General features: G+C 28.7%; 2 protein-coding genes across 2 annotated transcripts in view; both read left to right on the top strand.

The window, feature by feature from the left end:
- Nucleotides 1–11,044: 11,044 nt before the first annotated feature.
- On the top strand, nt 11,045–12,941 carry LOC146723486 (dynein light chain roadblock-type 2-like). The gene is made up of 4 exons (XM_085481871.1): nt 11,045–11,518; nt 11,897–12,052; nt 12,180–12,514; nt 12,588–12,941. The coding sequence occupies exons 3-4, from the start codon at nt 12,457–12,459 to the stop codon at nt 12,797–12,799; spliced, it is 270 nt and encodes an 89-aa protein (XP_085337997.1). The 5' UTR covers nt 11,045–11,518; nt 11,897–12,052; nt 12,180–12,456; the 3' UTR covers nt 12,800–12,941.
- Nucleotides 12,942–16,903: 3,962 nt separating this feature from the next.
- LOC114944746 (dynein axonemal heavy chain 12-like) overlaps nt 16,904–22,405 on the top strand; it is a 148,420-nt gene continuing 142,918 nt past the window's right edge. The window contains exons 1-3 of the mRNA XM_085481870.1: nt 16,904–16,996; nt 17,194–17,376; nt 18,136–18,509. Of these exons, the coding sequence (XP_085337996.1) occupies nt 16,904–16,996; nt 17,194–17,376; nt 18,136–18,509 (650 nt within the window). The remainder of the gene's footprint in view (nt 16,997–17,193; nt 17,377–18,135; nt 18,510–22,405) is intronic.

Raw genomic sequence — 22,405 nt, 5'->3', positions numbered from 1 at the left:
CATTCGTTCTCTCTCACCCTATCTCCAAAAAATCATAAAAACCTAGATACGATCTTTGATACGACAGATACAGATGATGGTTTCTTTGGCAGAAAACACATTCTCCTGTTTGGGGACTTGTTGCAGCTTCCTCCTGTAAAAGGACAACTTTCGTTTGTTAAAATGTCTCGATCAGAGATTCAGAAGTATTTAGGTACCATGGGTGGATGTGATTTGTGGAGATTGTTCAAGTACGACGAACTTTTTATTAATATGCGACAAAGATGCGACAATACATATCGTAATATACTTTCTAGAATACGAATAGGTTTAGTAACGGATTCTGACATCAATGTTCTTCAGTCTAGAAAAATCAATTTTAAAGAAAGTAGTTGCAACGAAAGATTGAATGAACTTTGCACTTATATGAATCAATTATCAATTGATACAATTTGTTTATTGCCCACGTGTTATTTGTGCAAGGTTTTGAACACAGCAATGCTCGATAAAATCGACAGTGATGAAATTCTACTGATAGCAGAAGATGATGTCGACTGTGCTCCAGCAATGAAAAAAAGGTGCATAAAATTTTAGAAGACAAAGATGATAAAGTGTCTGAAACAGCTGGCATTGAAAGAGTAATAGCGATTAAAATTGGCGCTAAAGTGATGATTCGACGAAACATTGACGTAACTTTGGGACTTGTCAATGGAACGATAGGCAATGTAGTTGCAGTTAATCGCTCTGCTGACGGCAATCGTATTAATTCCATCAAAATAGTTATTCGGATAACAAAGAAATCGCAATAACGAAAGTAGATATTAAATTTGAAGTATTCCACAAATTAGTGGTACATCGGAAACAATTTCTATTGACTCTCAGTTATGGAATAATTATACACAAAAGTCAAGGAATTACATGTAACAATGCAATGATGGATTTAGGAATATGTAGGTTTGTCACGAGTAAGTAAATTGGAAGGCCTACATTTGATAAATTTCAATCCAGCATCAGTTAAAGCAAACTCGAGAGCCATTGTAGAATATAATCGACTGAGATCTATATTCAAATCTGAACTGCCACAAATCAATCCGTCCGAGAAAATGTACGATCGTCGATGGGCTATCCCTAATATCATTGATGATGTGCAGAATTATGATTGTGAGAAACCAGAAAGTATAGTTGGAAAATATATGGCCTTTGCAATAACGATGCTGTTTCGTGTTACGCTAATGTGATATTACAATGTGCGTTTCATTGCGTACGTATTAGGCAACAAATACTGAAAAATAAAGCATCGAATGCATTGACTGATGCCATCTGCGCGTATGGTGAACCCTAAATATTGCAACATTCAAGCGGTTAGAAGATCTGTCGGAAAACGCTTCAAAGAACGAACACAACAAGATGTTTCGGAATTTTTTACGGCTCTAATGTCGACGTATTCCGACATCAATGATGTATTAGAACTCGAATTAAAGCACGTAACATGTTGCTCGAATGTCAAATGTAATTACAATGTAACTAAGCTGGAAAGCAGTAGTTTGCTAATATTACCTATACATTCGACATTAAAAAGGAAAAAAGGTGTCACTCTACAAAGTTTGATTAATGTAGAATTTTCTAAATGGGAAACGATAAACGGCAATTGTAACGAATGTAAGGGTACCGTGTTGAAAAGGAAAACCGTAATCGAATCAACTTTATCCGTCGTAGTAATACAGCTCAATTTATATACTTTTGTAAACGGTGCTTCTAAAAAAATTATCAACAATCGGATTACCGCCGTGCCGACGAGTAATATCACGATTAATGAAAAAAAGTACAAGGTAATAAGCGCTATATTTCACGAAGGTGAAGAAATGAATCGTGGTCACTACACGTGTATGTTGAGAGTTGACACAAAATCGGAATGGTATTACTCTAATGATATGGAAGTGTTCAAGAAAGCATATATATTGTTCTTAGAACAGATTAAATAATGGCGCTGTATAAAGGCTGCCGTAAGCGCCGAAATAAAACATCGGCTGCTCTGGCGCTGTATAAAGGCTGCCGTAAACGCTACATTAAAACATCAACTGTTTTAGTGCTGTATAAAAGTTGCCGTAAGCGCCAAAATAAAATATCGGCTGCTCTGGCGCTTTATAAGAGCTGCTGTAAGCGCTGCATTAAAACGAGTGCAATAAGTTTCTTATTTGACCTAGGCTTCATTTCAAAAAGTATCATCAAGAAAAAAATTATCAGACAGAAATATGTATGTCGTGTTAAAATCGGAGAGACGAAAAAAAATATATGGTTGCGTTCTCACGAGAATGGGCGATGGAGGGGCCCATTCTTTATTTTCAATATTTATACAAGAATATAAATTCATTCTGTTGCAATTGAAATAAATGTGCAATGTATCGTTAAAAGTTATTACAATTATACAAACATTTACATATATGATTAAATATAATTATATATTTTATATATGTACATATATACTATATATATTTCAATTATTTTGAACTGTATTGCATAAATTGTTACTTATACAAAGTTATGTGATAAGAATCGAAAATACATATATTTGTGATACTTGAATTACTAAAAAGTTGCTCTATATATTTGTACTTCAAAAAGTAACTGATATCCTAAAAAAATCATAAAACTGAAAAGGTCAGGCCATGTTCAAAAGAAGGTACTCAAAAATTTAAACCTTTAAAAATTTAAACGATCTAATAATAAATTATCACAAAAAGTAACTGATATGTTATTCAAGGTGCCAGTTCAAAGTGAACATACGTAAAGTGTATATTATCTAAATTTAGTAATAATATATTACAATGAAAAGTAACTGTGATATTTTATTCAAGGTGCAAGTTCAAAGTGTGAACATACGTAAAGTGTATATTATCTAAATTTAGTAATAATATATTACCATGAAAAGTAACTGTGATATTTTATTCAAGGTGCAAGTTTACATTGAACATACATACATATAAGTAAAACTGATTACAATTTGATTCTAGAAAATAAGTGCGATATGTTATTCTTAGTGCACAAAATATAATAGTCGTTTATAGAGATTTGATTTGAAATTCATACTAGCCCGTACAATAAAAAATAATTGCTCGTAATTCCAGAGTACCAATTTGTTAATGACTCAGAAAAATAACATGGCGGCCTGCTCTCAAAAAACTTTCGATGGATAGAATAAATAATTGAAATAAGAGTTGTGAAAATTGTATAAATTAAAAATCTCCAATCTTTTTTTAGTAAAATTTCCTGTTAATGACCATCATTAACCTAGGCAAGGTGGCATATGTGATTGGGATTTAACATTATCAGTAATTTATTGAATAGACAGAGGAAAGTTTTGTTGTATGCATCGGTTCAGTGTTTGAAATAACCATGTACTATCCATATACTGTAAAGCACAAATTCTTCATTTCTATCATAAATAATATTTATTTATTTTAAATAGAAAATAGTGTCTTGCGATCATAAAGAATAGGTTTTGAATAGCAAGGTTTCATTTAACTTACAATTTTCTTCAGAAACACAGAAGAAAAAGGTATTTGTATATAGTTTTGTATATTCACTTCGTTGTGTGTAGAGCTTTTAAAAATACGTTGAATCCTTATTCGAATCTAATCTTCTTCTAATGTAATACATTTCGTACTTCAAATGTTGTAGTAATTATTCTGTAAGAGCTTCGACATTATTTCTAAATGGACATCGAGAAACATCATAGTTTTTTGAGAGCAGGCCGCCATGTTATTTTTCTGAGTCATTAACAAATTGGTACTCTGGAATTACGAGCAATTATTTTTCATTGTACGGGCTAGTATGAATTTCAAATCAAATCTCTATAAACGACTATTATATTTTGTGCACTAAGAATAACATATCGCACTTATTTTCTAGAATCAAATTGTAATCAGTTTTACTTATATGTATGTATGTTTAATGTGAACTTGCACCTTGAATAAAATATCACAGTTACTTTTCATGGTAATATATTATTACTAAATTTAGATAATATACACTTTACGTATGTTCACACTTTGAACTTGCACCTTGAATAAAATATCACAGTTACTTTTCATGGTAATATATTATTACTAAATTTAGATAATATACACTTTACGTATGTTCACTTTGAACTGGCACCTTCAATAACATATCAGTTACTTTTCGTGATAATGTATTATTAGATCGTTTAAATTTTTGAGTACCTTCTTTTGAACATGGCCTGACCTTTTCATTTTTATGATTTTTTTAGGATATATAATATACATATATATTTTTTATATTTTAATCTATATATATATATATATACATATAATTAAATATATATATATAAATAATATATTTTTTTAATATTATATATACATATATATTTCCCAATGTCTATTTGGATCAATAAGACCGCCACATAAAATGAACAAATGTATAAATGAACAAATTAGTGACTATATATATTTTATTTTGCAATTTTTCTGGAATGTTGCTGTAATATTCTCATAAAATAATACAATTATATGTTCTTGTAATGTCTCTAAAATGTTACATTGCAACTTGAAAGATTATAACATTGCTGCAATGTAACTGGAATGTTCAGTGCTGTATGGGTGTATATATATATATATCCTAAAAAAATCATAAAAATGAAAAGGTCAGGCCATGTTCAAAAGAAGGTACTCAAAAATTTAAACGATCTAATAATAAATTATCACGAAAGTAACTGATATGTTATTCAAGGTGCCAGTTCAAAGTGAAACATACGTAAAGTGTATATTATCTAAATTTAGTAATAATATATTATCATGAAAAGTAACTGTAATATTTTATTCAAGGTGCAAGTTCACATTGAATATACATACATATAAGTAAAACTGATTACAATTTGATTCTAGAAAATAAGTGCGATATGTTATTCTTAGTGCACAAAATATAATAGTCGTTTATAGATATTCAATGAAAAATAATTGCTCGTAATTCCAGAGTACTAATTTGTTAATGACTCAGAAAAATAACATGGCGGCCTGCTCTCAAAAAACTTTCGATGGGTAGAATAATAATTAAAATAAAAGTTGTGAAAATTGTATAAATTAAAAACCTCCAATCTTTCTTTAGTAAAATTTCGAATTTTCGTATCAACTTCCGATTTGTGTTATACCGTATTTTCAGGTTGTAAGTTATTGATCAGAAAACTTTGCCTTGTTGCTCGAAACGGGTGTATATTAAGTAAAATTTATAAATGTACAGTTCTCAGGTCAACTACAATAAAGCTATACGCTTAAAAAGTTTACTGATTATTTGTCGTAATATACAATAAAAAATTACATATTAATTATTCAAGATACAAGTGAGAAATAAATATCATTAAAATATACAAAAAAAATTTATCAATTTGACTCTGAAAAGTAAGTGACATGGTTCTCAAGTGCAAGGTTTCATTCGACTTACAATTTTAAACAACAGAAGAAAAAGGTATTTGTATATAGTTTTATATATTTACTTCGTTGTGTGTGTAGAGCTTTTAAAAAATACGTTGAATCCTTATTCTAATCTAATCTTCTTCTAATGTAATACTTTTCGTATTTCAAATGTTGTAGTAATTATTTTGTAAGAGCTTCGACATTATTTCTAAATGGACATCGAGAAACATCATAGTTCTTTGAGAGCAGGCCGCCATGTTATTTTTCTGAGTCATTAACAAATTAGTACTCTGGAATTACGAGCAATTATTTTTCATTGTACGGGCTAGTATGAATTTCAAATCAAATATCTATAAACGACTATTATATTTTGTGCACTAAGAATAACATATCGCACTTATTTTCTAGAATCAAATTGTAATCAGTTTTACTTATATGTATGTATATTCAATGTGAACTTGCACCTTGAATAAAATAGTACAGTTACTTTTCATGATAATATATTATTACTAAATTTAGATAATATACACTTTAATGTTCACTTTGAACTGGCACCTTGAATAACATATCAGTTACTTTTCGTGATAATTTATTATTAGATCGTTTAAATTTTTGAGTACCTTCTTTTGAACATGGCCTGACCTTTTCATTTTTATGATTTTTTTAGGATATCACTTACTTTTTAAAGTACAGATATATAAAGCAGCTTTCTAGTAATTCAAGTATACAAATATATGTATTTTCGATTCTTATCACATAACTTTGTATAAGTAACAATTGTATGCAATACAGTTCAAAATAATTGAAATATATGGTATATATGTACATATATAAAATATATAATTCTTATAGTATACATATAATATTTTATTTAATCATATATGTAAATGTTTGTATAATTGTAATAACTTTTAACGATACATTGCACATTTATTTCAATTGCAACAGAATGAATTTATATTCTTGTATGAATATTGAAAATAAGGAATGGGCCCCTCCATCGCCCATTCTCATTCTCGTGAGAACGCAACCATAATTTTTTCTTCGTCTCTCCGATTTTTAACACGACATACATATTTCTGTCTGATAATTTTTTTCTTGATGATACTTTCTTGAAATGTCATGAAGCCTAGGTCGAATTAGAAACTTATTGCACTCGTTTTAATGCAGCGCTTACAGCAGCTTTTATAAAGCGCCAGAGCAGCCGATATTTTATTTTGGCGCTTACGGCAAACTTTTATACAGCGCTAGACAGTTGAATGTTTTAATGTAGCGTTTACGGCAGTCTTTATACAGCGCCATTATTTAATCTGTTCTAAGAACAATATGTATGCTCCTTGTGCTCCTTTGGGCCATTTTTTTCTTGAACACCTTCCATATCATTAGAGTAATACCATTCCGATTTTGTGTACAAAAGTATATAATTGAGCTGTATATCTACGACGGATAAAGTTGATTCGATTACGGTTTTCTTTTTCAACACGGTGCCCTTACATTCGTTTACAATTGCCGCGTTTCCCATTTAGAAAATTCTACATTAATCAAACTTGGTAGAGTGACACCTTTTTTCCTTTTTAATGTCGAATGTATAGGTAATATTAACAAACTACTGCTTTCCAGCTTAGTTACATTGTAATTACATTTGACATTCGAGCAACATGTTACGTGCTTTAATTCGGAGTTTTAATACATTATTGAGTGTCGGAATACGTCGACATTAGAGCCGTAAAAATTCCGAAACATCTTGTTGTGTTCGTTCTTCGAAGCGTTTTCCGACAGATCTTCTAACCGCTTGAATGTTGCAATATTTACGTTCACCATACGCGCAGATAGCATCAATCAATGCATTCGATGCTTTATTTTTCGTATTTGTGCCTAATGCGTACGCAATTGAAACGCACATTGTAATATTACATTTAGCGTAACACGAAACAGCATATTATTGCAAAGGCCATATATTTCCACGTAACTATACTTTCTGGTTCCTTACATCATAATTCTGCATATCATCATCAATGATATTAGAGATATCCCATCGACGATCGTACATTTCACACCTTTTTCTCGGACGGATTGGATTTGTGGCAGTTTCAGATTTGAATATAGATCTCAGTCGATATATTCTACAATGGCTCTCGTTTGCTTTAAACTGATGCTGGGATTGAAATTTATCAAATGTAGGCCTTCCAATTTACTTAAGTCGTGACAAACCTACATAGGCTGACCATCACTGAATACAGTCGTTCCTAAATCCATCCATTGCATTGTTGCATGTAATTCCTTCGATTATAAATAATTCGACATTCTTTAATTTGTCTCTCAAAGTTTTCAAGACCATGTCTGACAATGGCGTATATTTTGGTGTAGATTCATGACTAACCGGTAGTTGAAAACATTCTATGGATTGTCAGCCATCGATATTGAATGCTGCGATACCCGTGGGGAGCAGATATGGCAGTCGTTTTTTCCAAATTTATTCTGATCCAATGTTAATCGTTTCAATTAGAAAACTACACCCTCGCCACTTACGTACAGTCGCAGAATCTGATTTTTATCTTGTAAAACTTGGCATACTCCATCAAAGACTCTTTTCTGGTCTTTGTTTCAATTGCGACATCATTTGCGATAAATCAATCGGGTCGTCAATCTTACCAAAATCTTCCAGATCTTTCATCACGTCGTCAGCTTCTATCGGATTACAATCAGTTCATCGTCATCGGATTTGTCTCTGTCTGCTGTTTTCAGATCATTTTCCGCGCTTCTCGATTGAGATTCAGCACGTTCTCAAAAAGCTTTCTGTATTGCTTCGAGCCTTTCGTGATATTTCATTGCCTTCGTTAAAACAGACATCTGAATTCGTTAAAGGCATCCCGTGTAAGGTCTCGGAAGGTAACCTGTGAGTTCAACTCAAATCTCTCAATGGTTTGGAAACAGAAGAAGCGAGCGAGCTAAAAGTAATTTTTCGGGCCTCAGTTTTTATATTCAAGTCGATAAAATGGTTAATTAATAACCGTTTTTTTAAAAATAACCCGATGGCCAGATTTGGTAACACTGACTTCGTCATTATTTTGACATCTGTTTGTAATTTTCCCAATCGGCAAATCGTACAATTCAATGATCTAATTCCTGAGGTCTATTTGATAGTAATCATCGATCGTTGACGAACTAAATAATTCGTAGATTTTCCATCGGAGCCTTAAATTTCAATTAATGTTTTAATTTCTATTTCTCACCTCATTACCACGATCCATTTGACCATGGTAATATTCTCGCGTACCGTCAAGGGATTCCCTAATAGTGTATCACGCAGCTTTCTAAAGTACACCGCATTCTCTGTTTTAATGAATGCAATTGCCTGTTTACTTACTTGCCTTTACTGTACCAACTCTTGTTCTTTCCACGTAATCATGTTTTTACAGTTATCGTTTGCTGTATATCTTCCAGCAAACTTTATTTCGTGTGAAGTGTATTTAATTAATTAAATCTCTGCGAAAGATTGAGAAGATGAAGGGATAATTCAAACTATGAAGACATGGTTACATGGAAAAGACAAGAGTTGATACAATAATAAAGACATACATGTATTTGTATCCTGCTGGCATAAGGTTATAGAAGTTGATTGAGATTGAAAAATAATAATGAAAATAATAAAAAAAATAAAGACACATGTATTTGTATCGTGCTGGCATAAAGTTATAAAAGTTGATTGAGATTGAAAAATAATAATAAAAATAATTAAAAAAAGGAAATATTCAATCATCATTTAAAAGCATATTTGAAATCTGTAGAATAAACAGTTTTTGCAAAAAATGTGGAGCATTTGAGCTCTAGTAAGTCTAAAAATAAATGTAAACATCAATTAATAATAACTGATGTTATATATATATTATATATATAAACCAATTTGTTGCAATATTCACTATAAAAGGTTGTAAGGGTAAGATGGCTAAAAGTGAATAATTTAAAAGATAGTTAACATAATTTTACATAAACTGAAATATTTCATAAAATAAAATATTTGCAATATTTCGAAGTTTATGTATGATTATGTAAAAATTATACCTTTACAACTTTTTATAGTAAATATTGCGAGTTAAATCGATTTATATGAGAAAAATTAAGGTAATTCTATTTTGAAAATATAAGTGACCTTTAAATAACCTTGAAAATCGCCGTTTAGGAAAAAGTCTGTGTCAACTTTTTCTTTTTCAAAATCCTGCAACTTTTATCTAAATTTAATAGAAAATGTATAAAAAATGCTCGACATTAGTACACACACACACACACACATATATACACACACACACACACATATGGGTAAATTTATATAAATAGGGTGCTTTAGGAGGAATGATCAGGATTCTAGGATATGATTGTACACATCATTTTAAGCAAAGAAGTTTAGATAAACATGTTTAATAATTGTTCTATTCCGGTCATAAAAATATACAAAAATGAATGATATAATCTCTAAAAACTTACCTTTAAAAAAAGGTAAAAAAAGGCGACCAGTTAAGGGCACGCCATTAACAAAAATTATCCATTGCAAACCCATGTAGAATCCTATCCTATTGCAAACTCATGTAGAATCCTATGAAAAATTAATTATTGCAAACCCATGTAGAATCCTAGGCAAAATTAACCATTGCAAACCCATGTAGAATCGTACCCATTGCAAACCTATGTAGAATCCTATGAAAAATTAACCATTGCAAACTCATGTAGAATTCTATGAAAAATTAACCATTGCAAACCCATGTAGAATTGTATTAAAAATTATCCATTGCAAACTTATGTAGAATCCTACATTGCAAACCCATGTACAATAGAATTGTATAAAAAATTATCGATTATAAACCCATGTACAATCGTAACAAAAGTAATGAAATAAAAAAAAATTGCGCCAAGTGAAAGTAGAAACTTGTACCAGTGGAAAATTAAAGTTGCAGACATATATAGAGTCGTATAATGAATCAGTAAAAATTTAAATTTGCAAATGTAGAATCGTACTATAAAAAAACTTATCTTTTAAAAAAAAAGATAAACAAGATGCCAAGTCCATGCGCCATGTGAAAAAGAAATAAAAAAATTTTAGTTAAAAAAACTGGGAGCGCTGTTAAATAATATTCTAACAATATTAAAATTAAATTGTTACTTTTAAACTCATTACAGTTAAAATATGTTTTGTGTTTAAATTAATTAATGTTACTTTAAGGTGCATTGTAATTTTGAAACTTAGCAGCGCGCCCAGTTTTTTTAACTAAAATTTTTTTATTTCTTTTTCACATGGCGCATGGACTTGGCATCTTGTTTATCTTTTTTTTTAAAAGATAAGTTTTTTTATGGTACGATTCTACATTTGCAAATTTAAATTTTTACTGATTCATTATACGACTCTATATATGTCTGCAACTTTAATTTTCCACTGGTACAAGTTTCTACTTTCACTTGGCGCAATTTTTTTTTTATTTCATTACTTTTGTTACGATTGTACATGGGTTTATAATCGATAATTTTTCATACATTTCTATTGTACATGGGTTTGCAATGTAGGATTCTACATAAGTTTGCAATGGATAATTTTTAATACAATTCTACATGGGTTTGCAATGGTTAATTTTTCATCAAGAGACACGGTAGTGTCTCGCGACCAGTTAAGGGCGTAGCCGAGACACCGTGTATCTTAACGCGAGTCGGACATTTGAGTCTTTATAATATTTCGAATTCTCAATAACGGCTGAAGCAATCGAGTTTATACTAGACTTAATCGATAGATTGAGTTTGAATTATATAATAAAAGTGTCTTTATTTCTGCTCTACGTGATTTGTAAGCAGAGATATATAATTGCAAAGTCGAAATATGAAAAATTTCTTTTAAGAAACGTCCCCGTCATCATTGTCATCATCGACCACGCAAACATAGTAGTATCGTGCTACACGTATTCACACGTATACAACACATGCGCACACATATATCACACGTACACAACACATAAATAGATGCATGTATTGGAAATGTCCATCTCGCACGTTTTACAACAGACGGCGATAGTTGCCCTCCGCTATATTGACAGCGTGCGGGGTTAGATATTTTCAATCAATCAACGTGCGGGGTTAGATATTTTCAATTTCAATTTTTACATTCAATTTTAATGTTATTATTTGCAAATTTATGGTCATAATATTTCAATAATATTTCAATTATATAAATGCCTATGTATGAGTATGCATATATTTTTAATAATAGTTGCCCTCCGCTATATTGACAGCGTGCGGGGTTAGATATTTTCAATTTCAATTTTTACATTCAATTTTAATGTTATTATTTGCAAATTTATTGTCATAATAATTTATGTGCAAGTTTACAGTCTGTGATACAAAATCAGATATTTTGCTATTATTTCAATAATATTTCAATTATATAAATGCCTATGTATGAGTATGCATATATTTTTAATAATTTTCTTAATTAGCTTCTATATTTTTTTCAGTTGTACATCAAGCAGGTAGCATTATCAGCTCACTTGTGAGCATGGGTTGGGCAATGGCTAGTTATCATCGCAGCATTCGATTAGCTTAACAAGATAAATCTAATATCAGTGCTATAGGAACTATTTTACAATTTTTCTGGCATTTTCTTATTGCAGGTACATATATATCCAATAATTAATATACAAAATTAAATATTATTCATCACACACTTTGTATCAAAATAATATATTTTTTTAAATTTATTTTAAATTTATTTAATCATTTTTATCATTGTGATTGTAGTGGCAAGGATCTTATTGCTCAGTGTCATTGCAAGCATCTGGCCTATATATACCATAATATATTGTGTAATACATTGGCTAAGTATGACAATATAGATTTTGATAGATTCCCATGGAATATTGGAATTTTGTCGGACTTACAGTCATCCACCACATATGCAGCCTACAATTAAAGAACGCATTTATTCCATATGATTTGCTTCCGTTATTGGAATATTTAAAATAAAAATTTTATTAATAAATTTCGATGAAATAATTTATAAGAGGTTGAAGAAACTATGAAACAAATTCAGTCTCATAAAAGGGTAGTTGGAACAATAGTGGTGAATGCAGAAGGTATTACATGAGATCATTGACATGATTTACTTGTAGTTGTAAACAAAAATTTATAAAATTATATTTGTTTTAGGTATTCCTATAAAGTCAACATTAGATAATACGACAACAGTTCAATACGCAGGTTTGATAAGTCAATTGTCAGATAAAGCTCGTTCTGTCGTACGTGATTTGAATCCAACAAATGATTTAACTTTCTTGCGCATACGTAGCAAAAAACATAAAATTATGATGGCACCAGATAAAGAATTCATATTAATAGTAGTACAAAATCCAGTTGATTGATATTTAAAAGAAACAAAAATATATTTCAAAGTTAAGATTTATTTTTTTGGTTGTTAATTTAATCTGTATGCTACATTGGATGTTAATATCTATTCAATTAAATAAAGAAAAATAAAAGAATAAAGCTTAAAAATTATACAAAATGCAGTATTTAATTACTAATTTAACAAATTATGAACTTTTAGAGTTTTTTAATAGTGCTTTCTTCTTTGGTAACAATATTATATTTTTAAGTTTGATAATTATGAAAATATGTATATATAGTAATTCATGGCATGTTTATTTTTGTATTTAATACAATTATAAATGTACATTTCTCATCAATAAAATATCACAGTATCTTTTTTATAATTTAATTTTAATATTGAGATTGTTTTTATTCAGTGGAAAAAAAAATGTGTAGTTGGTCCCTATTAATTATACATACATATAAGAGTGTCGCACAAATAATTCTATGCAGTCTTTTTAAGATAATATAAAAATACTTATAAATATAATCAATTAAAATACATATAATCAAAATTGTATGTATTAAAATTCAATAGCATATAAAAAAGATTTTTTAAAATTATATATATATAATAAAAATCCAACATTTTATATATATATATATATATATATATATATATATATAAATATATATTTATTTATTGTATATCATAAATATATATTTATTTATTTATATTTACCTATCTTTTTTTTATATATATGGTAGAAATACAATGTATGAGTTATTTTATTTTGCAAAATTTTTGAAAGTTAAACTATTAATTACAATGAAATTATTTCATATAATACCGAGATTCTTTTCATAATAAAGATTAAGAGAGAGTTAGATTTTATCATAAGATTTATAAAAGTCATAAGATAAGGTTAATTGCATATTGTATAGTTTATCTCTCATTTTTTAAAGTAAATAAATATCAAAGTTACATTGCTTGAACTGGTGCGTTTGAAGTATGTTGTCTTTTTGAGGGATGCAAGACAATATAGTACAAAAGCATTGCTGTAATTCCCAAGAAAAAGGAAATGATACAAATAATAAAGATTATATTAAAGTACTAAGCCTCTTTAACTGCAGGAGGACAAGCATATTGCCATAATAAATTTGCTGCAATATTTTCAAAAAAGCAGATAACATAGAAAGATAGATGTTTTCAAAATGTTTTGCTATCTACAGCATTGAGATATATAAAAATGTGCACTATGCCAATAACGGAAGCAAATAATATGGAATAAATGCGTTCTTTAATTGTAGGCTGCATATGTGGTGGATGACTGCAAGTCCGACAAAATTCCAATATTCCATGGGAATCTATCAAAATCCATATTGTCATACTTAGCCAATGTATTACACAATATATTATGGTATATACAGGCCAGATGCTTGCAATGACACTGAGCAATAAAATCCTTGCCACTACAATCACAATGATAAAAATGATTAAATAAATTTAAAATAAATTTTTAAAAATATATTATTTTGATACAAATTGTGTGATGAATAATATTTAATTTTGTATATTAATTATTGGATATATATGTACCTAAAATAAGAAAATGCCAGAAAAATTGAATTTGCTTATTTATTTAAAGATGCTTATCATATACAAAAATGAATGATATAATCTCTAAAAACTCACCTTTAAAAAAAGGTAAAAAAAGGCGACCAGTTAAGGGCACGCCATTAACAAAAATTATCCATTGCAAACCCATGTACAATAGAATTGTATGAAAAATTATCGATTATAAACCCATGTACAATCGTAACAAAAGTAATGAAATAAAAAAAAAATTGCGCCAAGTGAAAGTAGAAACTTGTACCAGTGGAAAATTAAAGTTGCAGACATATATAGAGTCGTATAATGAATCAATAAAAATTTAAATCTGCAAATGTAGAATTGTACCATAAAAAAACTTATCTTTTAAAAAAAAAGATAAACAAGATGCCAAGTCCATGCGCCATGTGAAAAAGAAATAAAAAAATTTTAGTTAAAAAAACTGGGCGCGCTGCTAAGTTTCAAAATTACAATGCACCTTAAAGTAACATTAATTAATTTAAACACAAAACATATTTTAACTGTAATGAGTTTAAAAGTAACAATTTAATTTTAATATTGTTAGAATATTATTTAGCAGCGCTCCCAGTTTTTTTAACTAAAATTTTTTTATTTCTTTTTCACATGGCGCATGGACTTGGCATCTTGTTTATCTTTTTTTTTAAAAGATAAGTTTTTTTATGGTACGATTCTACATTTGCAAATTTAAATTTTTACTGATTCATTATACGACTCTATATATGTCTGCAACTTTAATTTTCCACTGGTACAAGTTTCTACTTTCACTTGTCGCAATTTTTTTTTTATTTCATTACTTTTGTTACGATTGTACATGGGTTTATAATCGATAATTTTTCATACAATTCTATTGTACATGGGTTTGCAATGGTAGGATTCTACATGAGTTTGCAATGGTTAATTTTTCATAGGATTCTACATAGGTTTGCAATGGGTACGATTCTACATGGGTTTGCAATGGTTAATTTTGCCTAGGATTCTACATGGGTTTGCAATGATTAATTTTTCATAGGATTCTACATGGGTTTGCAATAGGATAGGATTCTACATGGGTTTGCAATGGATAATTTTTGTTAATGGCGTGCCCTTAACTGGTACGGTTCTACATGAGTTTGCAATTTCTAACGTGAAGAGAGATCTCTATAATTATGTATTATTCTACATGTAAGTTTGCAAATTTAAATGTTAATTAGTTTATTACACAATTCTATATATAATCAAACTGAATGCTTAAAACGTCGCTAGTGATATTTAAAATAGGAACAATATATTAAATTTGACCTAAACTAGCCGAAGAAAATTTTTATTCTATTTCCACAACGTTTCGACCATCTGTTTTTGGTCCTTTTCAAGTGAGAAACTAGAATGATACAATTAATTAAGATTAATAAAAATAAACATTTTGATGTAAACGCAAGAAATTAGGATTTACATAACTTCCTTAATAAATTAAGAATTTAACAAGGCTCTGTAATATAAATATAAATATAAATTTAAAGTGTCAAACAGGCAATAAGAGTCAAATCGCGGATGATAGTGCGTTATCCCAACGAAACTAAATTTTTTTGTTAGAATTAAAAACCTGTGCACAAGGCACTAAATTTTACTTGGTCACGGCCTTTTACACGGTTATTGCCTGTTTGACACTTTAAATTTATATTCCTTAATAAAAGTGCAGTTACTTGACACTGTTGTCATTATTAAACAATGTGATTATATCGGAATTTTTGAAACATTTGAAAAAACTTTTGAAAGAAAGAAACCGCATCTTATCGTTATGATAAAATTTTCTTTGGCTAGTTTGGGTCGAATTTATATCGTTCCGATTCTATATATGTTTGCAATTTTAATTTTCCACTGGTACAAGTTTCTACTTTCACTTGGCGCAATTTTTTTATATCATTACTTTGGTAGTAAGATTCTACATGGGTTTGCAATGGGTAATTTTTTGTTATTGGTATGCCGTTAACTGGGCACCTTTTTTACCTTTTTTTTAAAGGTAAGTTTTTAGAGATTTTTATATTATACATTATAAAAGTTTTTAATATATTAATTATACTAATATATATATTAGTTATACTAGTAGTATATAACTTTTTTATTATATCATTTTATTTATTTAATAATAATGTCATTATTACCAAATATATTTGAAGATAAAATAAAAGTATAAAGTATATGAGATCTCAATAGCTCAATGATAAAAGCAGTGATTTCTTTAATTGTAAGCATTTTATTTTATTTTATTTTTTTAGTTTTAATTCAATTATTTATAATCTGAAAAGTATTGGCGAACTCAAGCATTTTATTAAGAATTACTTCTGAATTAGCCAAAGACTGTTGAGATTTTAAAGTACCTTATATATATAATATTTAATAATTATATAAATGAAATCTGCTATGATAAACTGACTGACGAAAAACAATGGAAATTCATCACTATCAATTTTACTAATATAACCCAAAATAGTGTGTAGTATCCAAATACTAAAGATATTACATCCGTAATATCTTTCTCTAAAGTAATATGATAAAGAAATGGTCTTCCATACCAGATATTACGAAGATTGTTTCAGAAGATACAAAATGCTCATCATTACGTGGTTTTACACTTAACAAGGTAAACTAATCATATATATAAACGGCTACATATACATTTGATACCGATATATTTATTGATACATATATGTTTATTGATACATATATTTAAAAATTATATTAATTATTATAAAATAATTACATTTTTTACATGCTACATCTTTTTTATTTTATATTGACATATATAATTTATTCTCTCTCAATGTTTCGGCTTTCAAGTTATGTATTGCGGAGATACAAGATGCTTTGGAAACAGCATCGATAAAAGCTAAAATATGCCATTACGAGAGGTTTAATATCCATTTAATTGACAATGTGTGCAAATTAACAGGATCGCAGAATTTTTATTTCTGTAGAATGAAAAATGCTGCTGAAAAAGTACCTGTTACTGGTTTACTTCCGGTAAAATTATGTTTTAAAGTTTATTATTATTGATTATTTATGATAATTCTATAGTCAAATTATTTGAAATATTATTATATATTGAAAAAGTATAATAATCAATAATTTTAATTAAGTTACAATAATTTTTCTTCTATTCTTTTGGTTTAAAATTAAGATTATTAAATAGAGTTGTTCTACCATCCTTTTAAGAAAAAAAATTTTGTTTTATATTACGGATGTGTGTTATCTATTATATGTAAAAAATTCTTTAACAATTTTTAAAATTATTTAATCAAAATACAAATATATCGTTGTTATAAAATTGACATATAATAATAACACTAAATAGTGAAGAATTTTAAAAAAAGCTTTTAAACAATGTTTGCGTTAATTCTTAAGAAAAAAAATGAAACCTCTTTTTTGTCTATCTATATTTTTTAATGTAAAATATGCCGTAATACAAATATTTTGTTGTTTTAAAAGAATTATTTATTACTCTCTCTAATATAATTATTTTCATATAAAGGTTACTTTCTAAATTATATATTTATATATGTATATTTTTTTGTTATATACAGAATTATTTGAATTATGGAAAATATCTCTCACAATATTTATTTATTTCTTTAATTTTTTTTATTAGCATATTATTTTTATAATATAATTATTCTTGTGAAAAATTCTCATTTATATGATTAATTTATTAAAACTTGAAATTTCTGTCTAAAAACAGCAAACATTAGTTGGTTATTAATAAACACATTTAATATACAATAGGAATGGGAACAAAACATTCGTGAATTGACAAGTCGATTGCAAATATATGGTAAATACAAAGATATTTATGAAGAACAAATGCGAGAGACAAAGGAAAGATATTACAATACAATTCGCGACATGGAGATACGTCGAATAATAGTTATTGAATGTGAAGAAACATGTAATGAAAATTTCGCTATTTTGCCATACAAATATCCCAGTCGCACCGAATTTGCCGTAAGATTTTGTAAGAATCGCTGTGTGTTCTCTAAACAATATTATTTGTCGCATCGACTTATCAGAAGCATTGTTGCAAAGGCGCACCTTCTTCTACCGAAAATATTTTGCAATCTTGGACATTATCGCAGCCTCAATTTCCTCGAAACTGACAAGTATATCAATATATCATATTAATAAAACAAGATGCAAAATTTATTATTTTAATGAACATCTAAATATATACACAGTACAATATAGATTGAAACTCTCAAAAATTTTTTAATATACAGCACAAAAAATACCGGACTATCCAATATTTTAGAAAAGAAGCGTTTCATAAAAAAATGTTTTAAAAATAACATTTAAAAACAATTAATTAAAAAAATTAATTTACTGTTTTGAACGGTTTGACCTTAGATGGCATTACCAAAATTATATCAAGGTTTTCTTGAAATTTTTAAATGGTAACTATCATATTTTTTTAAATAAATCAATTCCTCACAATATTCTGCATAAAAAGTTATAAAGATAGGATGGTCAAAAAGTGAATAGTTTACGAGATATTTTATACTTTAATTTGACATAATCTTACATAAACATATGAAATTTTTTAATGTTGTAAAATATTCATTTTCCGATGATCTTACCTCAATATTTTTATGCACAAAATTATAAAAAGAATCGATTAGTGTAAAGAAAACACATAGTTATTTTTATAAAAAAATATGTAGCTAGTTGCAAATTATACAAATTTTTCGTATAAACAACTATTTGTTTCTTTACATCAATTAATTCCTTTTATTATTTTATGTTTAAAAAAATAAGATCGTCAAAAAATTAATATTTTCTGAGGTATTTTATTTATGTAAAATTAGTGTCAAAATAAAATATCTATAAATTATTTAATTGACTATTTAATCTTTTATAACCCTTATAAATATGGCGAAAAATCAATTTATATAAAAAATTAAATTAATTCAATTTAAAAAAATTTAAATGATCTTCGAAAAGTACTCTTCAGAATAAAGCTAACACTATTATTTGCCCCTCTTCAAATCAAACAACTTTTATTTAAAGTATTTTGTTGTACAATCAAAAATTAAAAAATTTTTGGGAATAGTCAATTAAAATAAGATACCATATTACATATAATTTAGTATATTCCATTTTAATGGAGACAATTACGTGTCTTCTAAACATTATGTCGTACAATAAATTATTTCACACACTAGAGATTTAAGAAAAAAAAAATTATAGTTTTATTATAGTTTAAATTATAGTTTAAAAGTCTATAAATTTTTAAAAATATTTTCTCATAAATAATAATGTTTAGAAGATATAATGTTGTTTCTTTTAATGGAATATCCTGTATACATAATTTTTTGATTATTTAAAATATTTAAAATATTTATCTCTGTAATTGTAAGATTATTAAAATAAAAATATTTATTAATATTAATTATAAAATTTTATAAAAAAATTAATGAATTGTTTTAGCCTCTACATTAATAGCTTCTACATTATTATAGTCTCAACATCGTTTTTAAAAACATTATAATGTAGATTATATATTTTATCTACAAATTTATCTTTTTATGTTTAAATATAACATATATATATATATATATATATATATTATATATGAGGCATTTCATACCAAACCAATGACCTTTTTACCCGACCATTTCTTATTTGCTTAATTTTTTTATCTTTTTGAATCTATTAAAAATAGCTTCCATGAATTTTTTTTTATTTTTATCTTTATTAATTGCCGAGTTATATAAATGTTTCAAATATTTATAACTTGAAGAAAAATAAATATTGATTGATATTTATTCCGGACTCCCCTAAAGGGGCGAGGCATTTTCATAGGGCCGCCAAACCTATTACAATCTTCTTCCCTTCTCTCCTCTCTGTACATATTTACACTATTTACAATCAATACAATTCCTATACAAAAATACATCTCCAGACTCTCTTCCTTTCCTCTCTCTCCCATCCTCCACGACATTTATTCTCATCCTCACTCCTTCTTTTCCTCTGCTATTACTCTCCCAGTTTCCTCCTTTTCCTTTCCTCAGAATGAGATTACCCAGTTGTCGTCTCTCCTTTTTATCCCTCTAACCTCTCTTCTATCTTTTCTCCTTCCACAACTGAAACATACAACCAAACCCTCGTCTCTTCCTCCTTCTCCCACTTTTCCCTGACCTTATCTTTCCCTTCCTCTTTCTATCCCTGCCCTCTATTCCCATTCTCCTACGTACATACATAATCTCTCTCCTCTTTCCATCTCATCTGGCCATTTTGCGACCTCAGAATTTTTCTAAACACCCTACTCCCCTCACTCTCTTTCCTTCCCCTTAACTTTTCTCTTTTTCCCTTAACCTCTTTACCTCTCCTTTCACTTCCTCCTCTTCTTCCCTTTCTCCTTACTCTTCTCGCTCCCATTTCTTCCTTATCCTTTCCTCCTCTCCTTTTTCTCCTCTATATCCCTGTACTCTGACCTATTCTCTTCCACTTCTCCTACTCACCTCCTATTTCTTTTTTCCATTCTCCTCTATCCCTTTTTTCCTCTAGCCTCCCCCTCTCTCTCTCTTCCCCCCTCCCTCACTTCTTCCCTCCCTCTCCCTCTTCTCCCTCCTTCCCTCTCTCCCCCTCTCTCTTTCCTTTTCCTTCTTTTCCTCGGCCGTGCGTCTTTCCCGTGCCATTTGCCACGTGTCCGACTGTTCCACAGCCTATCTCCACATTTACTTTTCTTCCTCCTTTTCCTTTTCTCGTTTCCATCTTCCTTCATTTTCTTCTTTTCTCCTTTTCTTCCATTCTACATCCTTTTCCTTCTCTTGCCGTGCATCTTCCCGTGCCATCTGCCACGTGTCAATTGTTCCACAGCTGAGCCTACCATCTTCACTTTCCTCCTTTTCCTTTATCTACTCGCCTTTTCCTCCACTTTCTCTTTCCTCTTTTCACTCTCTATTATTTCCTTCCACTCACCGCCCACACTCCACCTCATTCACATAAATAAACCTTAACTCTAACTTTTCTCGGAGCACCTCTTGCATCGTCCTTTCCACACGCCGCCATCTTTCCTTCTCTCGAAAAGAAAATATATTGTCATTAATAGAGTGATCATTTTTTATGTCTTTAAATGTATTTTTCAAACAAAATGTTGAAATAATTAAAAAAATAAAATTTAATGGTGTTTTAGTCCATTTTATCCGAAATTTTTTTTTCCTCAATGAGATCCTTTTGATTTTTTTTATAAAAATGTATAACATTTTAGACTTAAAAAAATTTTTTTGAGTTATTGGCGAAAAAGAGATTCAAATATTTTCAATTTTTTGAGATCATTTTTTCGATTTTTTTTCATAAATTGCATTTTTTTGTTGTTTATTCACTATTTTAATTTAAAAAAATTAATATTTACAAAATTAATAAGTACTCATTCCGAAAAAAGTCAGGAAAAAATTCCAATATTTAAAATTTTTAGAGATTTTTGCTATTTTTTCGAAAATAGTGTTTGTCAGATGTTTAGGCTACTCCAATTAAGGAGAATATTCTTAAAATAAAAAGATATTAATACAATCAAACGTCTTATATATATATATATATATTATGTATATACAGGGTGTTTCAAAAAGATCGGAACACTGAAAAGTCTCGAAAAATATACGGTTTACAGAAAAAGATTTCAGACAAAAGTTGTAGAGCTTACAAAAATCTATTTATTGATCTTATGTGTTTGACCTTGGGTGCCGCGGTCAGAATAAGAGCACCTTAAATTTTTTAAATGGAACCCTATATTTTTTATTAGATATTCTTGTAGCTTACCTCGAGAACTTTTCAAAACACTACAATTAAGTTATTTTTTATAAGGTACTTTTCGAGTTACAAAGCTTGAAAGTTACACTTCTGAAAGGCTTGCCGTAATTACAATTCTAACAAATTTAAAAAATGAAGACAAATGGAAAAAAGAATCTGTATGTAAGAGGATGTTGAAGAATATGGAAAAACATTCAGTAATTCAAAAGATCACAACCATGAACAATAATGAAGTTTACGACAAGATTTT

This window comes from Nylanderia fulva, unplaced genomic scaffold, assembly GCF_048542155.1.
Source record: "Nylanderia fulva isolate GAGA-0341 unplaced genomic scaffold, ASM4854215v1 Scaffold193, whole genome shotgun sequence".
Taxonomy (NCBI): Eukaryota; Metazoa; Arthropoda; class Insecta; order Hymenoptera; family Formicidae; genus Nylanderia; species Nylanderia fulva.
Note: the sequence above shows the minus strand (reverse complement) of the source record. Positions and strands in the feature narration are given on the sequence as shown.

Coding starts and splice junctions, on each gene's coding strand:
- LOC146723486 (XM_085481871.1), top strand. CDS start 12,457: ATGAAACAAATTCAGTCTCATAAAAGGGTAGTTGGAACAATAGTGGTG. Junction 12,515..12,587: donor AATAGTGGTGAATGCAGAAG/GTATTACATGAG, acceptor TATTTGTTTTAG/GTATTCCTATAAAGTCAACA.